The sequence below is a fragment of the Rutilus rutilus genome (assembly GCF_951802725.1).
Source record: "Rutilus rutilus genome assembly, chromosome: 7".
NCBI classification, from domain to species: Eukaryota; Metazoa; Chordata; class Actinopteri; order Cypriniformes; family Leuciscidae; genus Rutilus; species Rutilus rutilus.
Genome location: NC_140221.1, coordinates 12,235,458 through 12,254,754, shown reverse-complemented (window position 1 = coordinate 12,254,754; position 19,297 = coordinate 12,235,458). Strand labels below are relative to the sequence as shown.

General features: G+C 37.6%; 2 protein-coding genes and 1 long non-coding RNA gene across 4 annotated transcripts in view; all 3 read left to right on the top strand.

Annotated features, from left to right (window-relative positions):
• taf6 (TAF6 RNA polymerase II, TATA box binding protein (TBP)-associated factor) overlaps positions 1 to 5,238 on the top strand; it is a 43,584-nt gene extending 38,346 nt beyond the window's left edge. The window contains exon 15 of the mRNA XM_084414860.1: positions 4,274 to 5,238. Within this exon, the coding sequence (XP_084270986.1) occupies positions 4,274 to 4,564 (291 nt within the window). The 3' untranslated portion in view covers positions 4,565 to 5,238. The remainder of the gene's footprint in view (positions 1 to 4,273) is intronic.
• Positions 5,239 to 12,196: 6,958 nt separating this feature from the next.
• On the top strand, positions 12,197 to 15,647 carry LOC311293454. Its single transcript, XR_014627935.1, has 2 exons — positions 12,197 to 12,955; positions 15,176 to 15,647. It is a non-coding gene; the product is annotated as an uncharacterized lncRNA (long non-coding RNA).
• Positions 15,648 to 17,868: 2,221 nt separating this feature from the next.
• LOC311294155 (transmembrane protein 272-like) overlaps positions 17,869 to 19,297 on the top strand; it is a 41,778-nt gene continuing 40,349 nt past the window's right edge. The window contains exon 1 of one of the 2 annotated variants that reach the window (XM_084414866.1): positions 17,869 to 17,949. The gene's annotated coding sequence lies outside the window, so the exon portion shown is untranslated. Of the gene's footprint in view, positions 18,025 to 19,297 lie in introns of both variants that reach the window. The other variant, XM_084414865.1, reaches the window with a different exon arrangement.

Genomic DNA, 19,297 nt, shown 5'->3' with positions numbered 1-19,297 from the left:
AAAAAAGTTATTAATTTAGTTAATGTATCTATACAGCCGCTCTGGAGAAGTGATAACGACTAGAAACGCATACAGAATCATGTGACTGATGATTAGAAACATACACAGAGTCATATGACAATTTTTTTTAAAATATAATAATAGACACAAATCACACCTACTACGTACACACTTCAGGTAAGTAATGCCAAATATAATATTACATTTACTACTATTATATTATAGTGGCGGGACAGTTGCTCAGTGGGCACTTATGGTTGGATTTGGCAGGCTCTAACTATAAACAGGAGAGTCCTCTCAAAACGTCAACATAATACGTTCTTTCTCTCAAGGAGAGGACACTTTAATCTAACACCATAAAGTAAAGACTTTAGCTTTGAAATGGTCACTCAAACTATTGGTTCCAATGACCCCTGTGACCATAGTTGTCAGTGTACCCTAGAAAAACAGCTGCATGTATTGACGCATGTTAGAGAAGTCCATACTTCATTTCTGGAAGCCGGGCTAAATTAGCAAGCACTGTTACTGCATTCATATCAAGGGTACAGACATTAGAGAATACATGAAAAGAACATTTCAGTAATCACACTGTAACTTCTATAACAAAGTAAAATCTCATAAGCCTATAGAGAAGTCATTCAACTCATGTGATGTTTAGAAGGAAAAATATTGATTGATACCTTGATTATAATCACTCATTAGTAGGGCTGTAATCTCCCAGTCGATTAGTCGATTATTTGGTCGATACGTTCTGGCTCGACCAAAATTCTGATTGGTCGATTTTTTTTGCCGCGTTCATTTCATCAGTTTTGCCGGGTTCATTTCATCAGTTTTGCCGCGTTCATTTCATCAGGTGGAAAGCACTAATTGCTAATGGGGGTGTTTTCAGAGCACCCCTGTTTCACAGGTAACAGTCTGCCTTCAGAACACCCCCCTTGTTTTCACTTCTTTTGGATTAGCCTAACCCACTGGAGAAGAGAGACAGATTGAAGAAAGTAGGCTACTAGAAGGTTTGCTGAATATTATTTATTTAATTGTGAGAGCGTTTAATTCATAGTCAGTCAGTCCTCTTCTACCAAGTCACCAAAGACATCAGCAGTGTGGCAGCATTTAAAAAAAAGTTAATAGTCTATTCGTGTCTCAGCCGCGAAGCTGAGCTCCACAGAGCGGCTGCACAGAGCGGCTGAAATGATAGTGTCTGTCAGTTATTATAATACATATGACAAAAACAATTGTCTGAATTATGTTGCATATTCCTCAAAAGTTCTTGTGATTGATATCACTAGTTGACAACATAGTACTATTTTCGGAAATCATAGGCTATGACATTGCGCAGGTGCACGTGATGCAACGCTGTCAGAGCCGACAGACTCGTGTGTCAGACTCAGTTCAGTGCAAAATAATTAGGTCAAAAACGATTTAATATACTGCAAATAGCCTACTAGTTTTTTATGTTTATTTATAATTCATTTAGGCGGACAACAAGTCTACCAAGTACTGCGCAGCTGATTCATTTAAAGTTTTTTTTCCTAACGTAATTTTTAGTCGATTTTTAGTCGAAAATTTCAGGACTTCAGTCGACCAAGATTTTCTTTGGTTGATTACAGCCCTACTCATTATATATACATTGAAGCAGCATTGGATTCCAAAATCCATCCCTTTCATTACCCTTAAGCCCAATTTATACTTCTGCGTCGAACTCACGCCGTAGGCTGTACCCTTCGGCGAACCCTGACGTGCACCTCTCCAAAAATGTAACAACGCATCAACTCTACGCGGACGCAAGCGCTGTGATTGGTCTGCTAGGACCGCTCCCCCGGGTTTCACATGCTCCCTCTGCAAGTGTAATTGCACGTCAACATAGACAACAGAAGTATAAATGAAAACCAACGCGTTGCATACAGCGTAGAGGCTCTGGCGTAGGTCCGACGCAGAAGTATAAATCAGCCTTTAGTGTAGTGTGTATGTAACAAGTGTGATTTATGTTGTCTTTATTATTATTTGTGTAGTTGATCATTTAGATTGCAGTTTAATTTTGTTAATTTTTTTTTCACATGACACTGTGTGTGTTTCTAATCATTATCATCACCTATTCTTATAAAGAGTTGCATCTTACTCCACACAGGTATTGTGCCCCAAGGAAGACCTGGCTGTTCGAAACGTTGCGCTCTTTGGTAAATAATTTTTGCCGCTGCAATTTCAATGTGCGGACATTATTTATCCTTTATCCTATTAGTTGAAATTGAATAAAATGAAATTAGGCATTGAAAGAACGTTTTACTATGTACACCCAAAGCGCTTTACAATCCTATCAGGGAATCTCTTCTCAACCACCACCAGTGTGCAGCATCCACTTGGATGATGCGACTGCAGCCATAGAACAACGGTGCCATTGCGCTCACCACACACCAGCTATAGGTGGAGAGGAGAGAGAGTAATCGAGCCAATTCAATGGATGGGGATTATTAGGAGGCCATGATTGTTAAGAGCCACTGGAGGGAATTTGGCCAGGGCACTGGGGTTTCACCTCATTTACGAGAAGTGCTATGGTACTTTTAATGACCACAGAGAGTCAGGACCTCGGTTTAACGTCTCTTCTGAAGGACGGTGCTTGTTACATTACATTATAGTGTCCCCATCACTATAGAGGGTATGCATTGACATCACTTTCCCGCCAGAACATGCCCCCCCTCAGCCGGACTGAGTGTCAAAAGAGCCTGCTGCATGACTTAATAGGGGAAACTGCGAAAACACGAGTAAAACAAACGATTATCAGTTTAAACTAAAGGTTGGACTCAATATAGTGTTCCTTACAACTTACCAAAGATCCAGTAATCCATGGATATTGACATGCAGCCAGGAATTGTGTTTCCTGACATTTATATGTGCTTGATTTCGATGCCGGGGAAATACACAAAGCAAATTTGCCCGTGAACGCTATATATAAATACAATATCGGTGGGTCTAAATCCATGTGATCACTTATATCAATGTTATATACACTATATAGCCAAAAGTATTGGGACATCCCTCCAAATCATTGAATGCTCCAATCACTTCCGTGGCCACAAATGGCCACAAATCACCACAAATCAAGCACCTAGGCATGCAGACTTATTCTACAAACATTTGTGAAAGAATGGGTCGTTTTTTTGTCCGTTTTTATTTTAAAACGTCCAATTATGCATAATATATGATGGTAAATATTTAATTGATGAGTTGTCAATACAATTTATAACTACAATATATAGGGTATGATGACTGCAAATCCAACTTTTGCTGCCTGGAGTCCAGTTGTTTCTATGAATTGCAGCAATCCATTTGCTTCTCTGTTCTGTAGCTATCGGCAGTCTGTAAAAATATACCTCCGATTTCTTGTCAAATCTAGTGGTACAGTCAATCACAAAGCTCTTTCCCGTTTCGGATGTGTTTTGTGTCATTTTCGCAGCATTCACGCTGAAAACAAATGCTGACGCTCAAGTCTTTTTGCCACTTAGACTTAAGGAGGTGTAACTGCATCTTGCTTTAGACAGAGCTCTGTGGCTCCATACTGATCTGTTCATTAGTGAGAGATTTTCAGTTTAAGTTTAGCAATTTGGCTCTAACAATCCAGCAAGTTTTGTCTTGTGTATCTGAGCTCTCTGCTTGGGCTGAGTATTAATACAGATGATGTCATGATTCGATTCCGATTCACAAGTGAATGCATGGAAGTGCTTTTTTCTGCCATGGAACAACTTCCTTTAAGAATCCGGCTATCAGTAACCTATAAGAAATCGATATTGTCAATCCAGCATAGCATCCTGTTATTGCTGCTACTGCTGTTTAACTGCAGTCACTCCAGCCGATGGTGACGTCAAGCGCATACCCTCTATATACTGTATATACTAAAGCCTATTTTAACCATGTACTTTTAACCATTATTGTAATGAAAGAAAAATCATATTCTCTTTACTCTCATACAGATCTTAGAAAAGTAATAACTGAAAAAAATCCCATAAATTTACATTGAACGAGATATGTAAATTCAAGCCATATGTATGTCCTGAATGTCAGAGACTTAGAGGTGGGTTTGATTTGGAACAGTAAGCAACCACCCAGCAACTACCCCTAGCAACACCTTAGAAATGGCAATGCAATGCCATAAAACCACCCACAACATCATAGCACCGTGGCAGTGAGTTTTGCAAGTGGAACTGAAATTCACAATGTCTTCAGAAAATGTCAACATCTAATTTATATCTGTTGTAATTGTAGATGTAAACTCTTCCTCCAGGTAATCACTCTCAGCTCCTCCCAGTCTGGATCTCCTGTCACAAGTACAGTCCCCAGCACCCCCACGTCTTTACAGCCACTTGTCAAACTTGAGTCTGGAAACACAGGTGCTGTGGGCAGCTCACGCCCTCTCCAGAAATACATTGTGGTGTCTTTGCCTTCATCCTCTTCCTCACTGGAGAGCAAGGGCTCAAGTGTCCTTCCCTCCTCTACCTCACCCATCAGCATGGAGTCTGCTGTCAAGCTAGAACGTTCGGAATCACCGGCCGCAAGCACACAATCGCCACATTGAAACTCACACAGTCGCTTATTCCACCAAGATACAGAAGAACAATAAATGTAGCTTGAGACTCGTCATAGTGCTTACTGCGCACTTTCGGACAACCTGACACGTGCTTAGAATTAGGAAAGCGAGCAAATAGCTATGCACACTTGGACCATAAGACTCTTTCACACACTGTGTACATACGATATATATACGTCAAAACATTAACACTGAATAATGTATACACACAAATGCATGTCTGAAATACTGTATGTACATGTAAACACAAACATAAATGCTTGCATAATTGCCATCGTGGCTGCCAGCATAGAGAAGCTGTAACAGTGACAAACACACACACATGGGAGAAAAATACAGGATGGAACTTGATTGTGATTTGAGGTAAAAAGGTTCTGTGTTTGAACTCACAGCTTTAACAATGTTTCATTAATAAACATAAAGATATGGTTGTATTTATAATGGGAGAAGGAATGATAGATGTGCATTTTGTGTGTAGAAAGCCAACAAACAAGCAAACAAAAAAAGACAGTGTCACATCACTGTCTATTATACGTGTGTATATTTGAGCACGTGTGCTTGACCGAAAACTGGGCATTTATAGAATTAATGAACAATTTAATTGATTTACTATTTCATGATAATTTTTTTATCGTCTATAATAAAGATGGGTTTTAAATGTGGGTTGTCATTTTCTTTTCCTTACAAGACTTTACTGTATTCCTTGTGTAGAATCCTTAGTAGCTTTTGTTTTCAAATATTTTGGCTTTATCAGTTTCATTTCTTTCTCCAAACTAAAATATTAACTATAAATTTTCTAAGTACACAGTAGCCTGAACACATTTAGCAATTGATGAAAATAAAGTAGATTCCTCATTCCTTTAATACAATTTTATGTACACTGGGGTCCAGAGGGTACTAGGGGAATATCTTTTTTTGCTTTATTTAATTCAATTATTTAAATAAGTGATTGGAATCCTTTGCACCAAAGCATGCTCTATTGATTTAATTTTGTTGTGAATGTACAATATTTCCACCGGTTTTACTTTTAGTGCCACAATAGTGAAATGTGTGTATACAGTGCGTGCATAATTATTATGGAAGTGAAAAACGCCTTGGGAAGGATGCAATAGGCAAGGCAAGTTTATTTATATAGCACATTTCATACACAATGGTAAATTTAAAGTGCTTTACAGAGAAGAAATTAAAATAATCAAAAGAAGTATGAATAATTAAAACAATTTAGAATAAAAAAGTACAGTACAAATAGTAGGACGAATAGTGGCACAGTGCTCGTTCAGTAAATGCACAGCTAAACAGATGTGTTTTGAGTCTGGATTTGAATGTGACTACTGTATGAGCACATCTGATCTCTTCTGGAAGGTGATTCCAGCTGCGGCTGGAATAATAGCTAAAAGCGGACTCACCATGCTTTAACTCACTTCACACCAAACGCGAATCTGCGTCAAAATTCGCGCCTGCCGCGTCTAGTTATACGCGTGACCACTTTGTGTGCATTCGCGCGTCAAGAGTGAAATTGACGCGCGTAAAATCAAAAGTTTGAAGCGAAATTTACCCGCGTCAAAGGCGAAGTCAGGGGGCGAAAGTTTCTAAGCTGTTGGCGGCCATCTTTTTTAGATGTTTATCGAGCATTAGCAATAGCATTAATCGAGAGAGTCACCGCTTTTATATGATCTGAAGAGCAGAAACAGCTGCGTAGGGGACATCGTCGCTGTACTCGGGTCCACCAAAACCTCCGGAGGGTTTCAGGAGTTTCACAATTTGCTCCAGGAGGTAGGTTTGGTGGACCTAACGGTGAGGACGCTGACGAGGACAGCGTAGGCCGTATAAAGCCTCGGCCTCGAGTGGTCGCTGCCTGACGAGCCCGCGCTGTAAAGCCCGGCGCGAGGTTCACCCTCTCCCGCACCTAATCTGTCATTTATTTTTGTTTTGATAATAAATGGAGGCAGCCTCCAAAAGTGAAACCTGTCCTGTTATTTTTTTTGAAAAGTTTTTATACACTTAATTGTGTTTGGTGTCTTTACATTAGATTAATAAAGTTTCATATAGGCTAATCTAGAATAGATATGGAATAAATAGCATTCAATACAAATGAGTAGGCTATCTCTCATATTGAAATCGAGTTTTTATGTGAAAGATTTGCTTTTTTGTGCATTTTAGTCATATTACAAAATAATTTATTGAGGCCAAACATAAAATAACATTAAACTGTCAGTTCACCACGTGACAGCAGCAAGCAGGCAGGCTCCTGATTGGTTAATGCGGCGCGAATTGACGCAGAAGTTCAGATTTTTCAACTCGGGCGGCAGACGCGAATTCGCGTCAAACGCGTGATGCACAAAAAGCACAATTCGCGCTTAACGCGCGAAACGCGCCAGACGCTCAATTCGCGTCTAGTTCGTCTAGAATAATTCTTCACCTTTATTCCTTTTTTTTTTTTTTTTTGCCCTTTAGTCTCCAGTGACACCATTTTCCAGTACTGCAACCTACCTGTAGTCCAGTCATTTTAAGCCTAAATGGGGATCAACCTAGGACAAATTGCAACAGAAGCAAACTCAACTGATTTTGTATCCTCAATATGTCCTGAGTAAGGGGAAAAAAAGCCCCGAAGAATCTCATTAGGAGAAAGTTTTAAAAAAGACACAAATATAGCCTATTCATTCACCTATTCATTATTTTTCTCACGTGAATAGGGTAAAAATTTTAACCTTTAGATATCACCATGAAAATGACTGAGTTGATTACTTACATCAAGACAAACAAAAATGTATTACACATTTTTTTTTTTTTACTTTGTCAACAAGGGCAAACGGTGCATAATCTAATTACGTATGTGCTAATTTGCATAAATACCACAACAGATCTAAACATTGGGTATAGCTAGGTGAAAATGTCTTGTTGAATCTTGTTGACCTTCTTACAGTAAAAGACTTAATGTTAAGGTCTGAATGGAACCCATTTAGGCTACCCATGAGCATTAATACATAGAGGCAGGAAGAAGTACTTTAAACCAGCCTTTATTAATTATTATTGCAGAGATGGGGTTTGGGGCTGGGTCCGTGGGACTGTTTCTGCTCACTCCCCTACAGTGTCAACAGGCCAGGGTACATTCTATATTGTTTTTTTACAACTGCATCTCAGGGTGCTGCAGTCAGAATGAATAGGCGTATGAATAGGCTAAATTTGTGTCTTTTTCAAAACTTTCCCCTGATGGGATTCTTCTGGGCTTTTTTTTTTCCTTACTCAGGACATATTGAGGATACAAAATCAGTTGAGTTTGCTTCTGTTGCAATTTGTCCTACCTTTTTTCACAAAATGACTGGACTACTGGAGTCTCCAGAAGTTCAAGGTGTAGGGCTGAGCAAATATGGGCAAAACTCTTTACTGCCTTAGAACTTCATAAAGCCTTTTAAAGGTATACATGTGAATTAAACATGGCACTATGGCCTTCATCGTCCCAGTATGCTAATGCCAATCTAGTGCAGGGATTTCATTAATATGCTGATTGAGGACTGTTGGGACACTCCAGGCACAGAATGGTTCTGTTGGGAGAGACAGAGTTGTTTGCACCTCAATGACACGTCTGTACCATTTGCTTTACAGGACATATGCTTTCAACTACATACTGTTTATTTATTAGTGTGTTCTAATATGTTACTATGCCATGTTTGGTCTCATCTGACAGCTTACAAACTGAAATGAATGATGGTGAACTTAGTAGAGATATTAAAGTATCCTAATGTACAATCTAGGTACTATTGCTTAAACATACATTGAGGAGAATATGTTAATGTTCTTCTCCCCCTCTGGATCTCCACCAATTTGCCTCATCTTTTGGTTTCCTGTCAGTTGGGTTTGGTGTTGGTATGCCACTCATGTTTAACAATGCTTTGCTCAGGGTATAAGAAGGAAAGGTAACTGTTGATCCCGCACACCGGTGCATAACCTCATACTACAAGAAAAGCTTTTACGGCCTCTTCTGCACGACAGTGCATTGTTTGTTACAACTAAGTTTCTATACAGTATGTTGTTCCATTCTACTGTCACATATTATAAACATGTAACTTAATAAATAACTTTGCCTGCTTTAAAGGCTTTGAGAATCTTTCCTTTTATCACTGATCATGTTGAAAGCTAAAGTAATTATAACTTTCGTTATCTAAACATTCAGGTTAAATCATACGTTTTCCTATCAGTTCTAAGAAAGACCTTTACCTTTAAAGAATAAGAGGTTAAAGAATAACAACAACTTTAATGAAGTCAGATTAATTATATTGGAGTCAGATAAATATTTGAACTGCCTTTTTGTAATAAAACTGCCTTTTGTTCCGATTATTTGTTCAAAATAGCAGCGTAAGCTTCCAGCCTTACAAAGGTGTCAGGATCTCTGAGACTTTTTTAAGGTAACGAATCCTGAAATATGACCCACACTTAATAAGAATCACAAGAATCACGTGAAGAGTTTTTTATAGGCTTTATAGACAGATAGGTTGGGAGTGATTCTTGAAGGACCAGCACAACATCCTCTCGTACCTCTGTTTGAAGAAATGATCTTCCAGAATCTTTCAGTAAGTTTTGGGAGTTGGTAAGTCCATCTCCTACCCTGAAGGACTGCCTTGCTCATTGTTAGTAGCAGCTCACAGCATGACTCCCTCGCCACAGCTGCTTCTGTCTGACTTGAACTGGTGGTGGTCCCTCAAGAGTCACTCTCATCCTCTCAGAAGCCTTCAGACACATAGATTGTCTATAAACAGTCATATTTCAGGATTCTTTACCATAGCAAAGTCTCTGAGATCCTGACACCTTGTACTTCTGGAGATTCCAGGTAGGTTTCAGTTCTGAAAAATGGTGGCGCTGGAGACTAAAGGGTTCCTGATGGTTTCACACCTAATTCTTCACATTAATTCCTAATTTTATATTTTGCAGTAAACAGTAATATGTGTACCTTAGTATGTGTACCTTTTCTTGGCCTGTTTTGTATGACCCTGCTGAACCAATGACAGTTTTGCTGTCCATTGGTCACACCTTAATTTAGCAATTTCTAGTATTACATTAGTATTGCATTCTTCTCATGAGCATTTAATTATTATTATTCTTTTACTTTTCAGTGCAAGGTAAATCTCTTTTTTGGCCCATTTTAACTGTGAAAGGAAACCTGCTTAATAATTATGCACAATAAGAAGTTTTTCACTTCCAGCCTTCCTTAACGTCCCGTTTTCACTGTTGCACAGCGGTTTCCTGTCTGTCTGAGTGAATTACGTTGTATCTCCTTATAGCTTTGTTTTTAAACTCTATGTTCTATCTTTCCTGCCTTTTATATTGCTTGATATAATTGAATCATCACAATATGTCTGATATTATCGAATTTTGTCTGTCACATTGATCTGGTATCGCTAGCTATAATCTAAATCGCTATCGCTCGCACAACGCGCTAGCATTACGTTTGCCAGTTAATCTGCCATCTGTGCTTACCGTCTATTTTTCTCTTGCGCCTTTTACGAGTCCATCAAACAACTGTGGTGAGTCGGATCAATCAACAAACACGGTGAGTCATGTCATCTCCTGTTATTGTCTTGCACAGCCTGCCACATGTATAGTATAGCCTTCTCTGTCAGCGTTGAAGGCTACACATGTGATAAATGCAGGGAGATAGTCAGGCTGACGGAGAAGATTTCAGAACTAGAGATGCATTCAAACTTTAATCGAGGATAGTAAGAATGCAAGGGCTTTAGATACTACTTTGGATGTGACTAGCTTATTGAAATCTGTACATTGTTCGGTTCCAGCTGTAGAGCCCATGCAACTGGGTGACTGAGACGGCATAGTCGCGGGACAAAACACCGCCCTTCCATTCCGATTAAAACATCTAATAGGTTCTCCCTACTAAGTGACATTTTTTGAAAATGTAAAATTGTTAGTGTAGGTAGGGTAGGGAAAAGGTAGGGTTAGTGTAAGTGGATAGAATATACAGTTTGTACAGTATAAAAAACATTATGTCAATGGAAAGTCCCCATAAAACATGAAAACACAACGTGTGTGTGAGAACAAAGCTTTTCAAAGCTTTGAATCAATTGAACCAATTCGCAAAATGATTCACTGTTTCAAAGTGTTCGAAATGCCACACACTGGTGACCCCTGCTGTTCAGAACCAAATGTCAGAAGAACCAACACAATCTCACAGCAATTCGTACCTCTTTTACGAAGTGGCTAATTCGTACGATTTGTCTAGACCCCAGTGGTCAAGTGGTGGGTGGGTAGGTTTAGGGGCGGGGTTACGGTGGTCCTTCCTGATGACGCTTTTTGAAAAATCGTACGAGTGAGGTCCTACGAATTAGCCCACTCGTTAACTAGGCCTAACTGCCGTGAGATCAGGTTGTGAAAATGCAACAAAAACTCAGGCCAAACATGCATAAAAACACCTTTTACAAACACATTGCAAATGTTTTAGTGACAATGAAAATGCAACAAAAACTCAGGCCAAACATGCATAAAAACACCTTTTACAAACACATTGCAAAATAGTGACAATAAAATCTATGCAATTAACTAATCATCTAAAAAGAATGTCACGTGTCTGTGTAATATGTGTTCTTTTATCAATTTGCTGGGCTTGTTTTGTTTGTTCCATGGATTGCTCAGCTAAACAGGCCTTGTACTAATGTCTAATTAAACCGTGTACAAACTTATAAAACTGATCAGAGATAAGGTAAAACCCATAGATACTTGATCAATGGTTCGCCACAATCTTCATGATTAACGGGCTCACAAATATAGCCCCGCAGCGGTGAACCATAAAAAAAAAAAAAAAGTTTAATGCTCAATAACATAAGAACATTGTCACACAAATACATATACAAATAATAATAAAAAAATCAATAATTATACAAAAACAATGAAAAACAAAAGATGACATGGCAAAGAGATATGACAAGAAGGCATACACTACAACTATATTGATGCAATAACATTAAGCTTTTAAGTGCATGTATTTTCTTTAAATATTTCTTCATAATATTTAATAAATCTTAGGGATTTTTTATTATTTATATAACAAAGAGATTTAAGAAGTGAGATTAATTCAGTGTCAAAATAAGGATAGGACTGTCATGTTTTGGTTTTGTTTCATGTTCTTGTTTCATGTCTGTCATGTGATCCCCTGTTCTAGTCATGTGATCCTGCCATGTGTTCTGTGTTGTCACGGTGTCATTGGTTCTTTGTTTCATTGTTCACAGGTGTCCCTTGTCTAGTCATTAGTCTTGTGTATTTAAGCCCTCATGTTTGCCATGTGTCTTCAGTTTATGTTTGATCACGTTTTGTAAATAAACTGCACTTTGGTTCTCTTCAACTTTGCCTTCAGAGGAGTATCATTACAAGGACAGAATACCATTTGTAAACTTGTTTATGAATGAAGAATTTGCCGTATAACAAATAAATAAATAAATAATGTACTCTAGGGGTTTATTTTTATCGTCATTATAATAAAAAAGAATGTCTTTTAAGCTGAAAGAATGTATCATACTGGCAGAATCAAATATGTAAGAACCAAGGTCAGACCAGAATTGTTTGGATATAGGGCAATCATAAAACAAATGTTCAAATGTCTCCTCTGCTTGTTTACAAAAAGCACATGAGCTGTCAATGTCCAGATATTTAGAAATATTAGAGTTGACAGGATATATTTTATGTAAAATTTTGAAATGTATTTCCTTAGATTTACTGGACATACAGTATTTCAGGGTAAAAGCCAGGCCATTTTCCAGATATCTCCTATCAAAGATCTCCAATATAATTTTCCTCTTGGAGAAACTTTTTTTTTTTTTCTTAAATTGAAATATTTGGCGTAGCCTACATGTCTATTAGTACATTTCTTGTCCAAAATATCAATTTACGGAGCCCCTAAAGGGACGTGGTTGTGGAAAAAAATTTAGGTTGGGAGAATTTTTTTTACATTTTTAAATCGACGTGTGTTATCTGTCGTGCTTGTCAGTCTCGTCGCCGAACGGAACATTTCGAGCGCCATAGGCAATGACTCGCATTCACGGCAGCCGCCGTCGGCGAGCGTGTGGTCCACATGTTCTTTACCCAGGCAGGAAGCGCACAGCACGTGGCGGTCCCCGTCGCTGAGGACGGCTCTGCACGAGCTGCAGAACATGGGACGCAGCGGCGACACACACGGAGCAGTAAAACTTTTAAAAGGATATAAGCGCCGGATTGTGCAGCAGGTACGGCGAGTGAAGGTGCATGGCGAATATCCAGCCGCCGTCCTCAGAACTCGAGCTCGTCCTGCTGATAGTGCTTTTCGACGTAAAGCTCATAGTGGAACTGCTAACTACGTTCTGCTGCATTGCACCTTTGGGCTTGCATATCAAAGAAAAAACAGTGAGTGATGTTCCATAGCACTAAAGACTGTGCAAATGTACAGTTGCACATGACGTGTTGCAGCATGTTTGTGCGTTTTTACAGAGTTCCCTCAAGACAGTCCATCCATGACACCCAGGTTCAACGAGCTAACTGGCTCATTCTCTAATTTAGGGTGCATTTCATGTCAGCAAAAAAGCAGAAGAGCACTGTCCTTTCTAAGTGGAACATTAAGTGTCTCAATGTAGTATATTAATTCAGTGTTATCTGTTATCTGCAGAGCTTAAACATTAACTGTTTTTACATTTTTTAAATTAAAAACATGTTTTTACTTCAGAGTTTGTCAACTATGTTACGGACAAACAGGGTGTTATAAAAACCATTCAATTCAGTCTTGTACTTGAAATTAAATTCAATTTAGAAGGCTCTTGAGTCTATTTCTGCCACACATACAATTGTTATTTAAAATGATTTTCATAATCAACCTTTTTTTAAAGATGAACATGCAATGCATTTATAACTGTCCTTGTGGACAAGGATGTTTTTCATCATAAATCTCCATTAAAGTTGTTTTTGATCATTAAAAAAGATGTTATAGTAAACTCCAACCTATGCAAATAAGTAGAATGCTTAAAAATGTCAGAAACATCAATATTGGCTATTTTAACTTTAAAAATCTAAGTGTAACCTAGGTGGTTACGGTTGACACTATTAATCTAGTTGACTGGACATATTGTTAAATAAACAACCAGTATATTAATGTACAGACAAAACATGTGGGTAACTAACATTAATATTATAATATAATAATATAATATACTATTAAAATTAATAACATTAAATGCATAAACCTGTTTCGCCTCATGAACTCTACCTGCTGCTCTGAGGTGGATGGTTGTCTGGACTGTGCGGTGGTGTAATTATGTTCTCAAGCCTGCTCTTTCTCTCTCTGCTATTCTGTTTTGCTTTCTTCCAGTAGGCCCTCTTTCTTCTTTTCTCTCTCTCACTCATATCTGCAACTGTCTTCACCTTTCCTTGTGACCTGAGCCTATGCCATGCCTCTCTCTGCTTCTCCAAATATGATGCCCTTCTTTCAGGATCTGTATCACGACAAGCCCTGTATCTCTGCTGTCTCTCAGCTGCGGAGACCTATTTAAATGTATAATTTTTAAAAGTAAAATAATATATCTATATAAAATGTGTGTATATATATATATATACACATGTTCAGTCTATATAAATAATATAGAAACAATTAATTATAATGATATGCCATAGAGCACTGATGTAACTTAGTTGAAAGATAGTTTAGCACTGGTGTAACTTAGTTGAAAAGATAGTTGACCGTAACTTAGTTGACCATAACTTAGTTGACAATTTCCATATTTCTTCCCCATAACAGAAATGGTGGACCTAGCCTAGCTAACCACATGTCATTTTTTTGAGCAGGTTAATGTAAGAATTCAACACAAAATTTCATTATAATAAATACAACTTTTTAGCCATGATAATGTACATAACATAGTTGATGGTTAATAATACGGCCGTTGACAATATGCTTTTCTACATCAAATATTGAAAAAACTGAGAGGAGACTCAACATGGTGTGTTTGAAATTGCCTCCAGTCCACAGAGGAAAATGACATCACATAGTGCTGGTCACATGGTCTTGGGACAAACAATTTTTGAGTTGCTGGGGGAGGTTTTGTTTGTAACATAGTTGACCAACATTTTGTGGACACGAATAAATTAATCTATTTTAAGTTTTTAAATAAATAACTTATATTTGAAACTATTATTTTCCTTTAATATTAAGACTTTTGTAAAAAATTGCAAAAAGAATTGATTTATTTTAATGATTTTAATGGATGTTTTTGGACCCTCAACTTTCTCACATTGAAATCGGACATGGACAAAACTGTACATTTAGGGCCATAATGACACATTTTAAGCAAAATGAAGAATATATTGCACATATTGTCTGTGTGATGTTATTTCATGAAGCAAGTTTACACATAAAATGCAATTTGTTTGAAGAAATTTGATTGTATAAGTATATTTAACATCAGTGGACATGCAGTGTACCCTAAATTATAGAATCACCCAACTACGTTCTGCTGCGTTGCACCTTTGGGCTTGCATATCAAAGTAAAAACAGTGAGTGATGTTCAATAGCACTAAAGACTGTGCAAATGTACAGTTGCACATAACGAGTTGCAGCATGTTTGTGTGTTTTTACAGAGTTCCCTCAAGCCAGTCCATGACACCTAGTCCAGTCTCCTCGCCTACCAGGTCACGACCCCACCATCTAAAGGGGAAATTGACTGACTGCATCATCTATAGGCCTTAGGATGGTTCCACAAAGAATTGACTGCACATACAACATGAATTTACTTAAAACTAAAGATTTGACTTTTCATACAGCAAAAGACACTACATCTATTTGTGTCTAATTAGTTCTCAAAAAACTTTAACCTTACAGTTCATTAAATATTTTAACACAGCTAACTCAACATTAATTGTTTTTAAATCTTCACAATGTATAGCCAGAGAACTATCACAAAAGTATTTAGGAAAGTAAAGACATACAAAAGTATGTCTGTTTAAAGCTGCTTTGTATTGTGTATTTTAAAAAGCTCTATAAATGTCCTAAAACGATGTGCATTTTGCTTGTAGTTTTGTTAATAAAAATGTAATATATTACATCTCATAATTCAATTGAATTCATTATGTATTGTATTGTGTAATTTAATAAAAATTGTATAAGTTTTGGTTCACTAATTTTATTACATTAAATGTTATTGTGTTGTATGATGTTCTGTATTAAGAATGAATTATGACATAAATCATATGCATTAGTACACAAATGACATATGCTTGTAATAAAAAAAAGCATATTATGCCCTATTGCTTAATTACAAATAACTTCGTCACAAAACATACTTAAAAATGGTATTTCTTTAAAATAAAAGATTATTATATGAATTAAGTAGTCTGATTACATTAAGATTTGTGATTCTATAATTGTATTATACTGTTCTTTAGTCAAGGCTTGACAACCAATTAATATATATACCCACAAAACATAGCTAGCATTCTGTAATTTATTTAAATGTCTAAACTGTTAATAAGAAAAATAGTAATATACACATAAACATTATTTTATGGCTCTTTTAATAAAAAGTGTACCTGTAACATATTGCGCTGATTATTGCGATAAAAAAATAATGACACAATTATAATTGCACTACGAATTGCTGTGAATAAGGTAAGGCAGTATCAGTGCAGTATAAGCTCAGGTAAAGCTCATAGCACGCTCATCGGATAACGTTAGCTATATGCTATGCTACTATCTAAGCTAACTAAAAAACACACTAACAACGAGAAATGTTTAATTTCACAATCTATAGCTTCGGTTAAATACTAGTATATGAAACGTATAATTTAAAATACATTAAATACATTAATGACTCGTTATAACGTACAAACGTCTTCTATAATAAAGTGATTTTGTATGATTTGTAACCAGGCACTAAAGCGATTACCCATAAAACGTGCTTTGAACAGAGAATGTCTAATAGGAAGAGAATTGGCACTCTCTGCTTACTTCCGGTTTCTGGACTGGCTGCAGTAACACGTCTCTGTCCATGCGGGGGCGCTCGCAGGCGAGTGCAGAATGAATGGAGGTCTATGGCGAAAAACCCTCAAAATCCACTTTTCTCAGGATATAATTTTTTGTAATTTTTTTTTGAAAGGAGATGCAAAGAAATTACACATTGCTGGGTGTTAGATTTTTTAGAGCCACTTATTTGGTTTAAAAAGTCTTTTAAAATGTCAATGACGTCAGAATGCTGATGTCATTAGCAGAATGCTAGCGTGTTATGGGCAACAACAACTCAACCTGTAAGAAATCGAAAAGAAATAAGTACTCGTTCATTCAACTTTCGACCTATAACCCATGTTGAACTTGCAAAACCTACAATAAAATCTGAGATTTCTCAACGGCAATCGGGTGAAAGAGACACATTTAGCCGTCTAGCCCCATAGACTCCCATTCAGTCTGCACTCGCCCGCGATCACCTCCAGTGGAATTCTAATGGAACTGCAACCAAGATCGATACAATGGGGCTAATAGGAAGTGCCAAGGCTCTCCGTAGACGGGCTCTGCTTTGAACCAATCGGATTCCTTGGGTCCTCAGCCCGGACAGGATGGTAGGGGAAGACTCATGAATCATCCTGATTGGTCATCCCTGATTGGTCTGATGACCTACCCCTAACCCCACCCCTAAACCTACCCGCCACTGGGGGTCTGATGACCTACCTCTAACCCCGCCCTAAACCTACCCGTCACTGGGGTTAAGACCAATCAGGGATGACTTCCCTAATGAATATTCATGAGTCTTCCCCTACCATCCTGGGAAAAAAATATCGCAGCCTGGACCCATCACTTCAGAGTGACCGGATACTTCACCACACCGGCGAAAAAGAAAAGAGCACAAAAATATAGAATTGAATGGGAAAATGACTACCCGTGGCTGGAATGCGTGAGGGACAATACTGTTGTGTTTATTTTTCTTCAAATGCTGTCTAAGCCGATGAGTTTTGAATGTTATATGTTGTATTTGTTTAAGTTAAAAATAAAACGTATTATAAAGTAAACAAATCCATGGTTCATTGTTGGCAAAATGATCATGATAGCCTTTATATTTCACATCTATGTGGTTCAGTCTTGTATATTGATTAGGCCTAACGTTACTTTGGTATTCTATAAATATATAGGCCTAATAAGTTGTATAATTATTATAATATGCTATAATGTATGAAATATACTTATCTAAATGTATCAATTAGTTTCCACAATATTCACCAGAAGTCATAATTTCAGGGGTTCTTTTTATTTATTTTCTTCCGTGGGGGCATGTCACACCCCCACAGCATTGTGTTCGATGCTTTTCAAATGAGCGCAAACTGAACGGTCCCTCCTCCGATGACGGCTGCCAGTACTAGATAGTAAGGTCAGTTTCCGCTTTCACTTTGTCTCTCTGAATTATAAATAACAACCACTGATTCAGGAGTTTTTCTAGCTTTTGGTAAGTAGCTGAAGTATTTCTCTTAACTTTGCTGAAGGTTGTCCCTGCTAACACACGACCCGTCAATTGTTTTTCAGCCACAAAAGTGTTCGAACGTGTTTTAGGACAAGAAAAAGTAAGGAAGCTGGGCATTTGAACCCACTTCAGTGTTATAAACACGTACAATGTTGATTCGGGCGCAAGATTAAGTTGCCATTTCCGCGTTCACACAAGATGCCTTCAAAGTTATTACAACAGAAAGACTCGCTGTTTAAAGATTTCACTCGCGAAAAGACTCGCGATGTACCACCACCACCAAATTATCAGTCCGTACACCCTGCTGAGGGGCCAGTTGCATGAACATAGCAATTATGTTAAGACTGTGTATTAAGAACTAGGCTAGTACAAACAACTAGCAGTTAGTTTGGGGTAATCCGTCTTACTTTTCGGTATCAAATTAGACCAATCTACGTTTTTATGACTTAAAAAAGTTAGCCTATGTCTTAAAGCAAAAAAATTGATGACTAACTTTTAAGACTAGGCTTAGCAGTTTATGCAACCGGCCCCAGCTGGTTCAGTTGCATTCTTCTTTCGTTTGTTTGTTTGTAGTTTACTTAACTAGCTATGTTAATATTTCTTCAATATTTGACCTTTGTTTTAGGCTACAGTCCTGGAGACCTTATTGCATTATTTTGACTGGTGATTGTGTCTGTTAGATCAGTATATATATATATATATATATCAGAGGCACATCACTGTTATACTCAGTTTTTACACTTCGTGCATGAGTTTGTTCAAGTGCTTTATGTTTTGTTTTACAAACAGCATGTTTTCTAACAGGTGCTGACAGTGCTGTATGTTTCTACGGGTGTGTGTATTCAGCCTGTGGATTCTTTCAGAGGTCAAGTGGAGATTATTTTTTAGATGTGGTGCCATGACATAGTACCATGGAGTAGCATGTATGCCATGACACATGAATATAAATATTACTATCCGAGAGATTACTACCACTAATTCTTTATTATTTTGATACTGGTGGTGAGTCTGTAATGAGCAAGTCCGCATGAAATCAAAATTGACACTATTTAGTTAGCACACATTACTATTCTTGTGAAAACCCTCTATAATGCCAGTAAATCACTCGCATATGCGACCAAATTTCATGCTAGGCAACTAAAAAATGTCTTTAATTAGCCAATGGATAGTAAATTGTACAATTTCAGTCACCTGTGATTGAGTTAGAGGAAAAATATCTTTCTCTTACACACACGCATTCACAGTGAGAGAAAGAGAA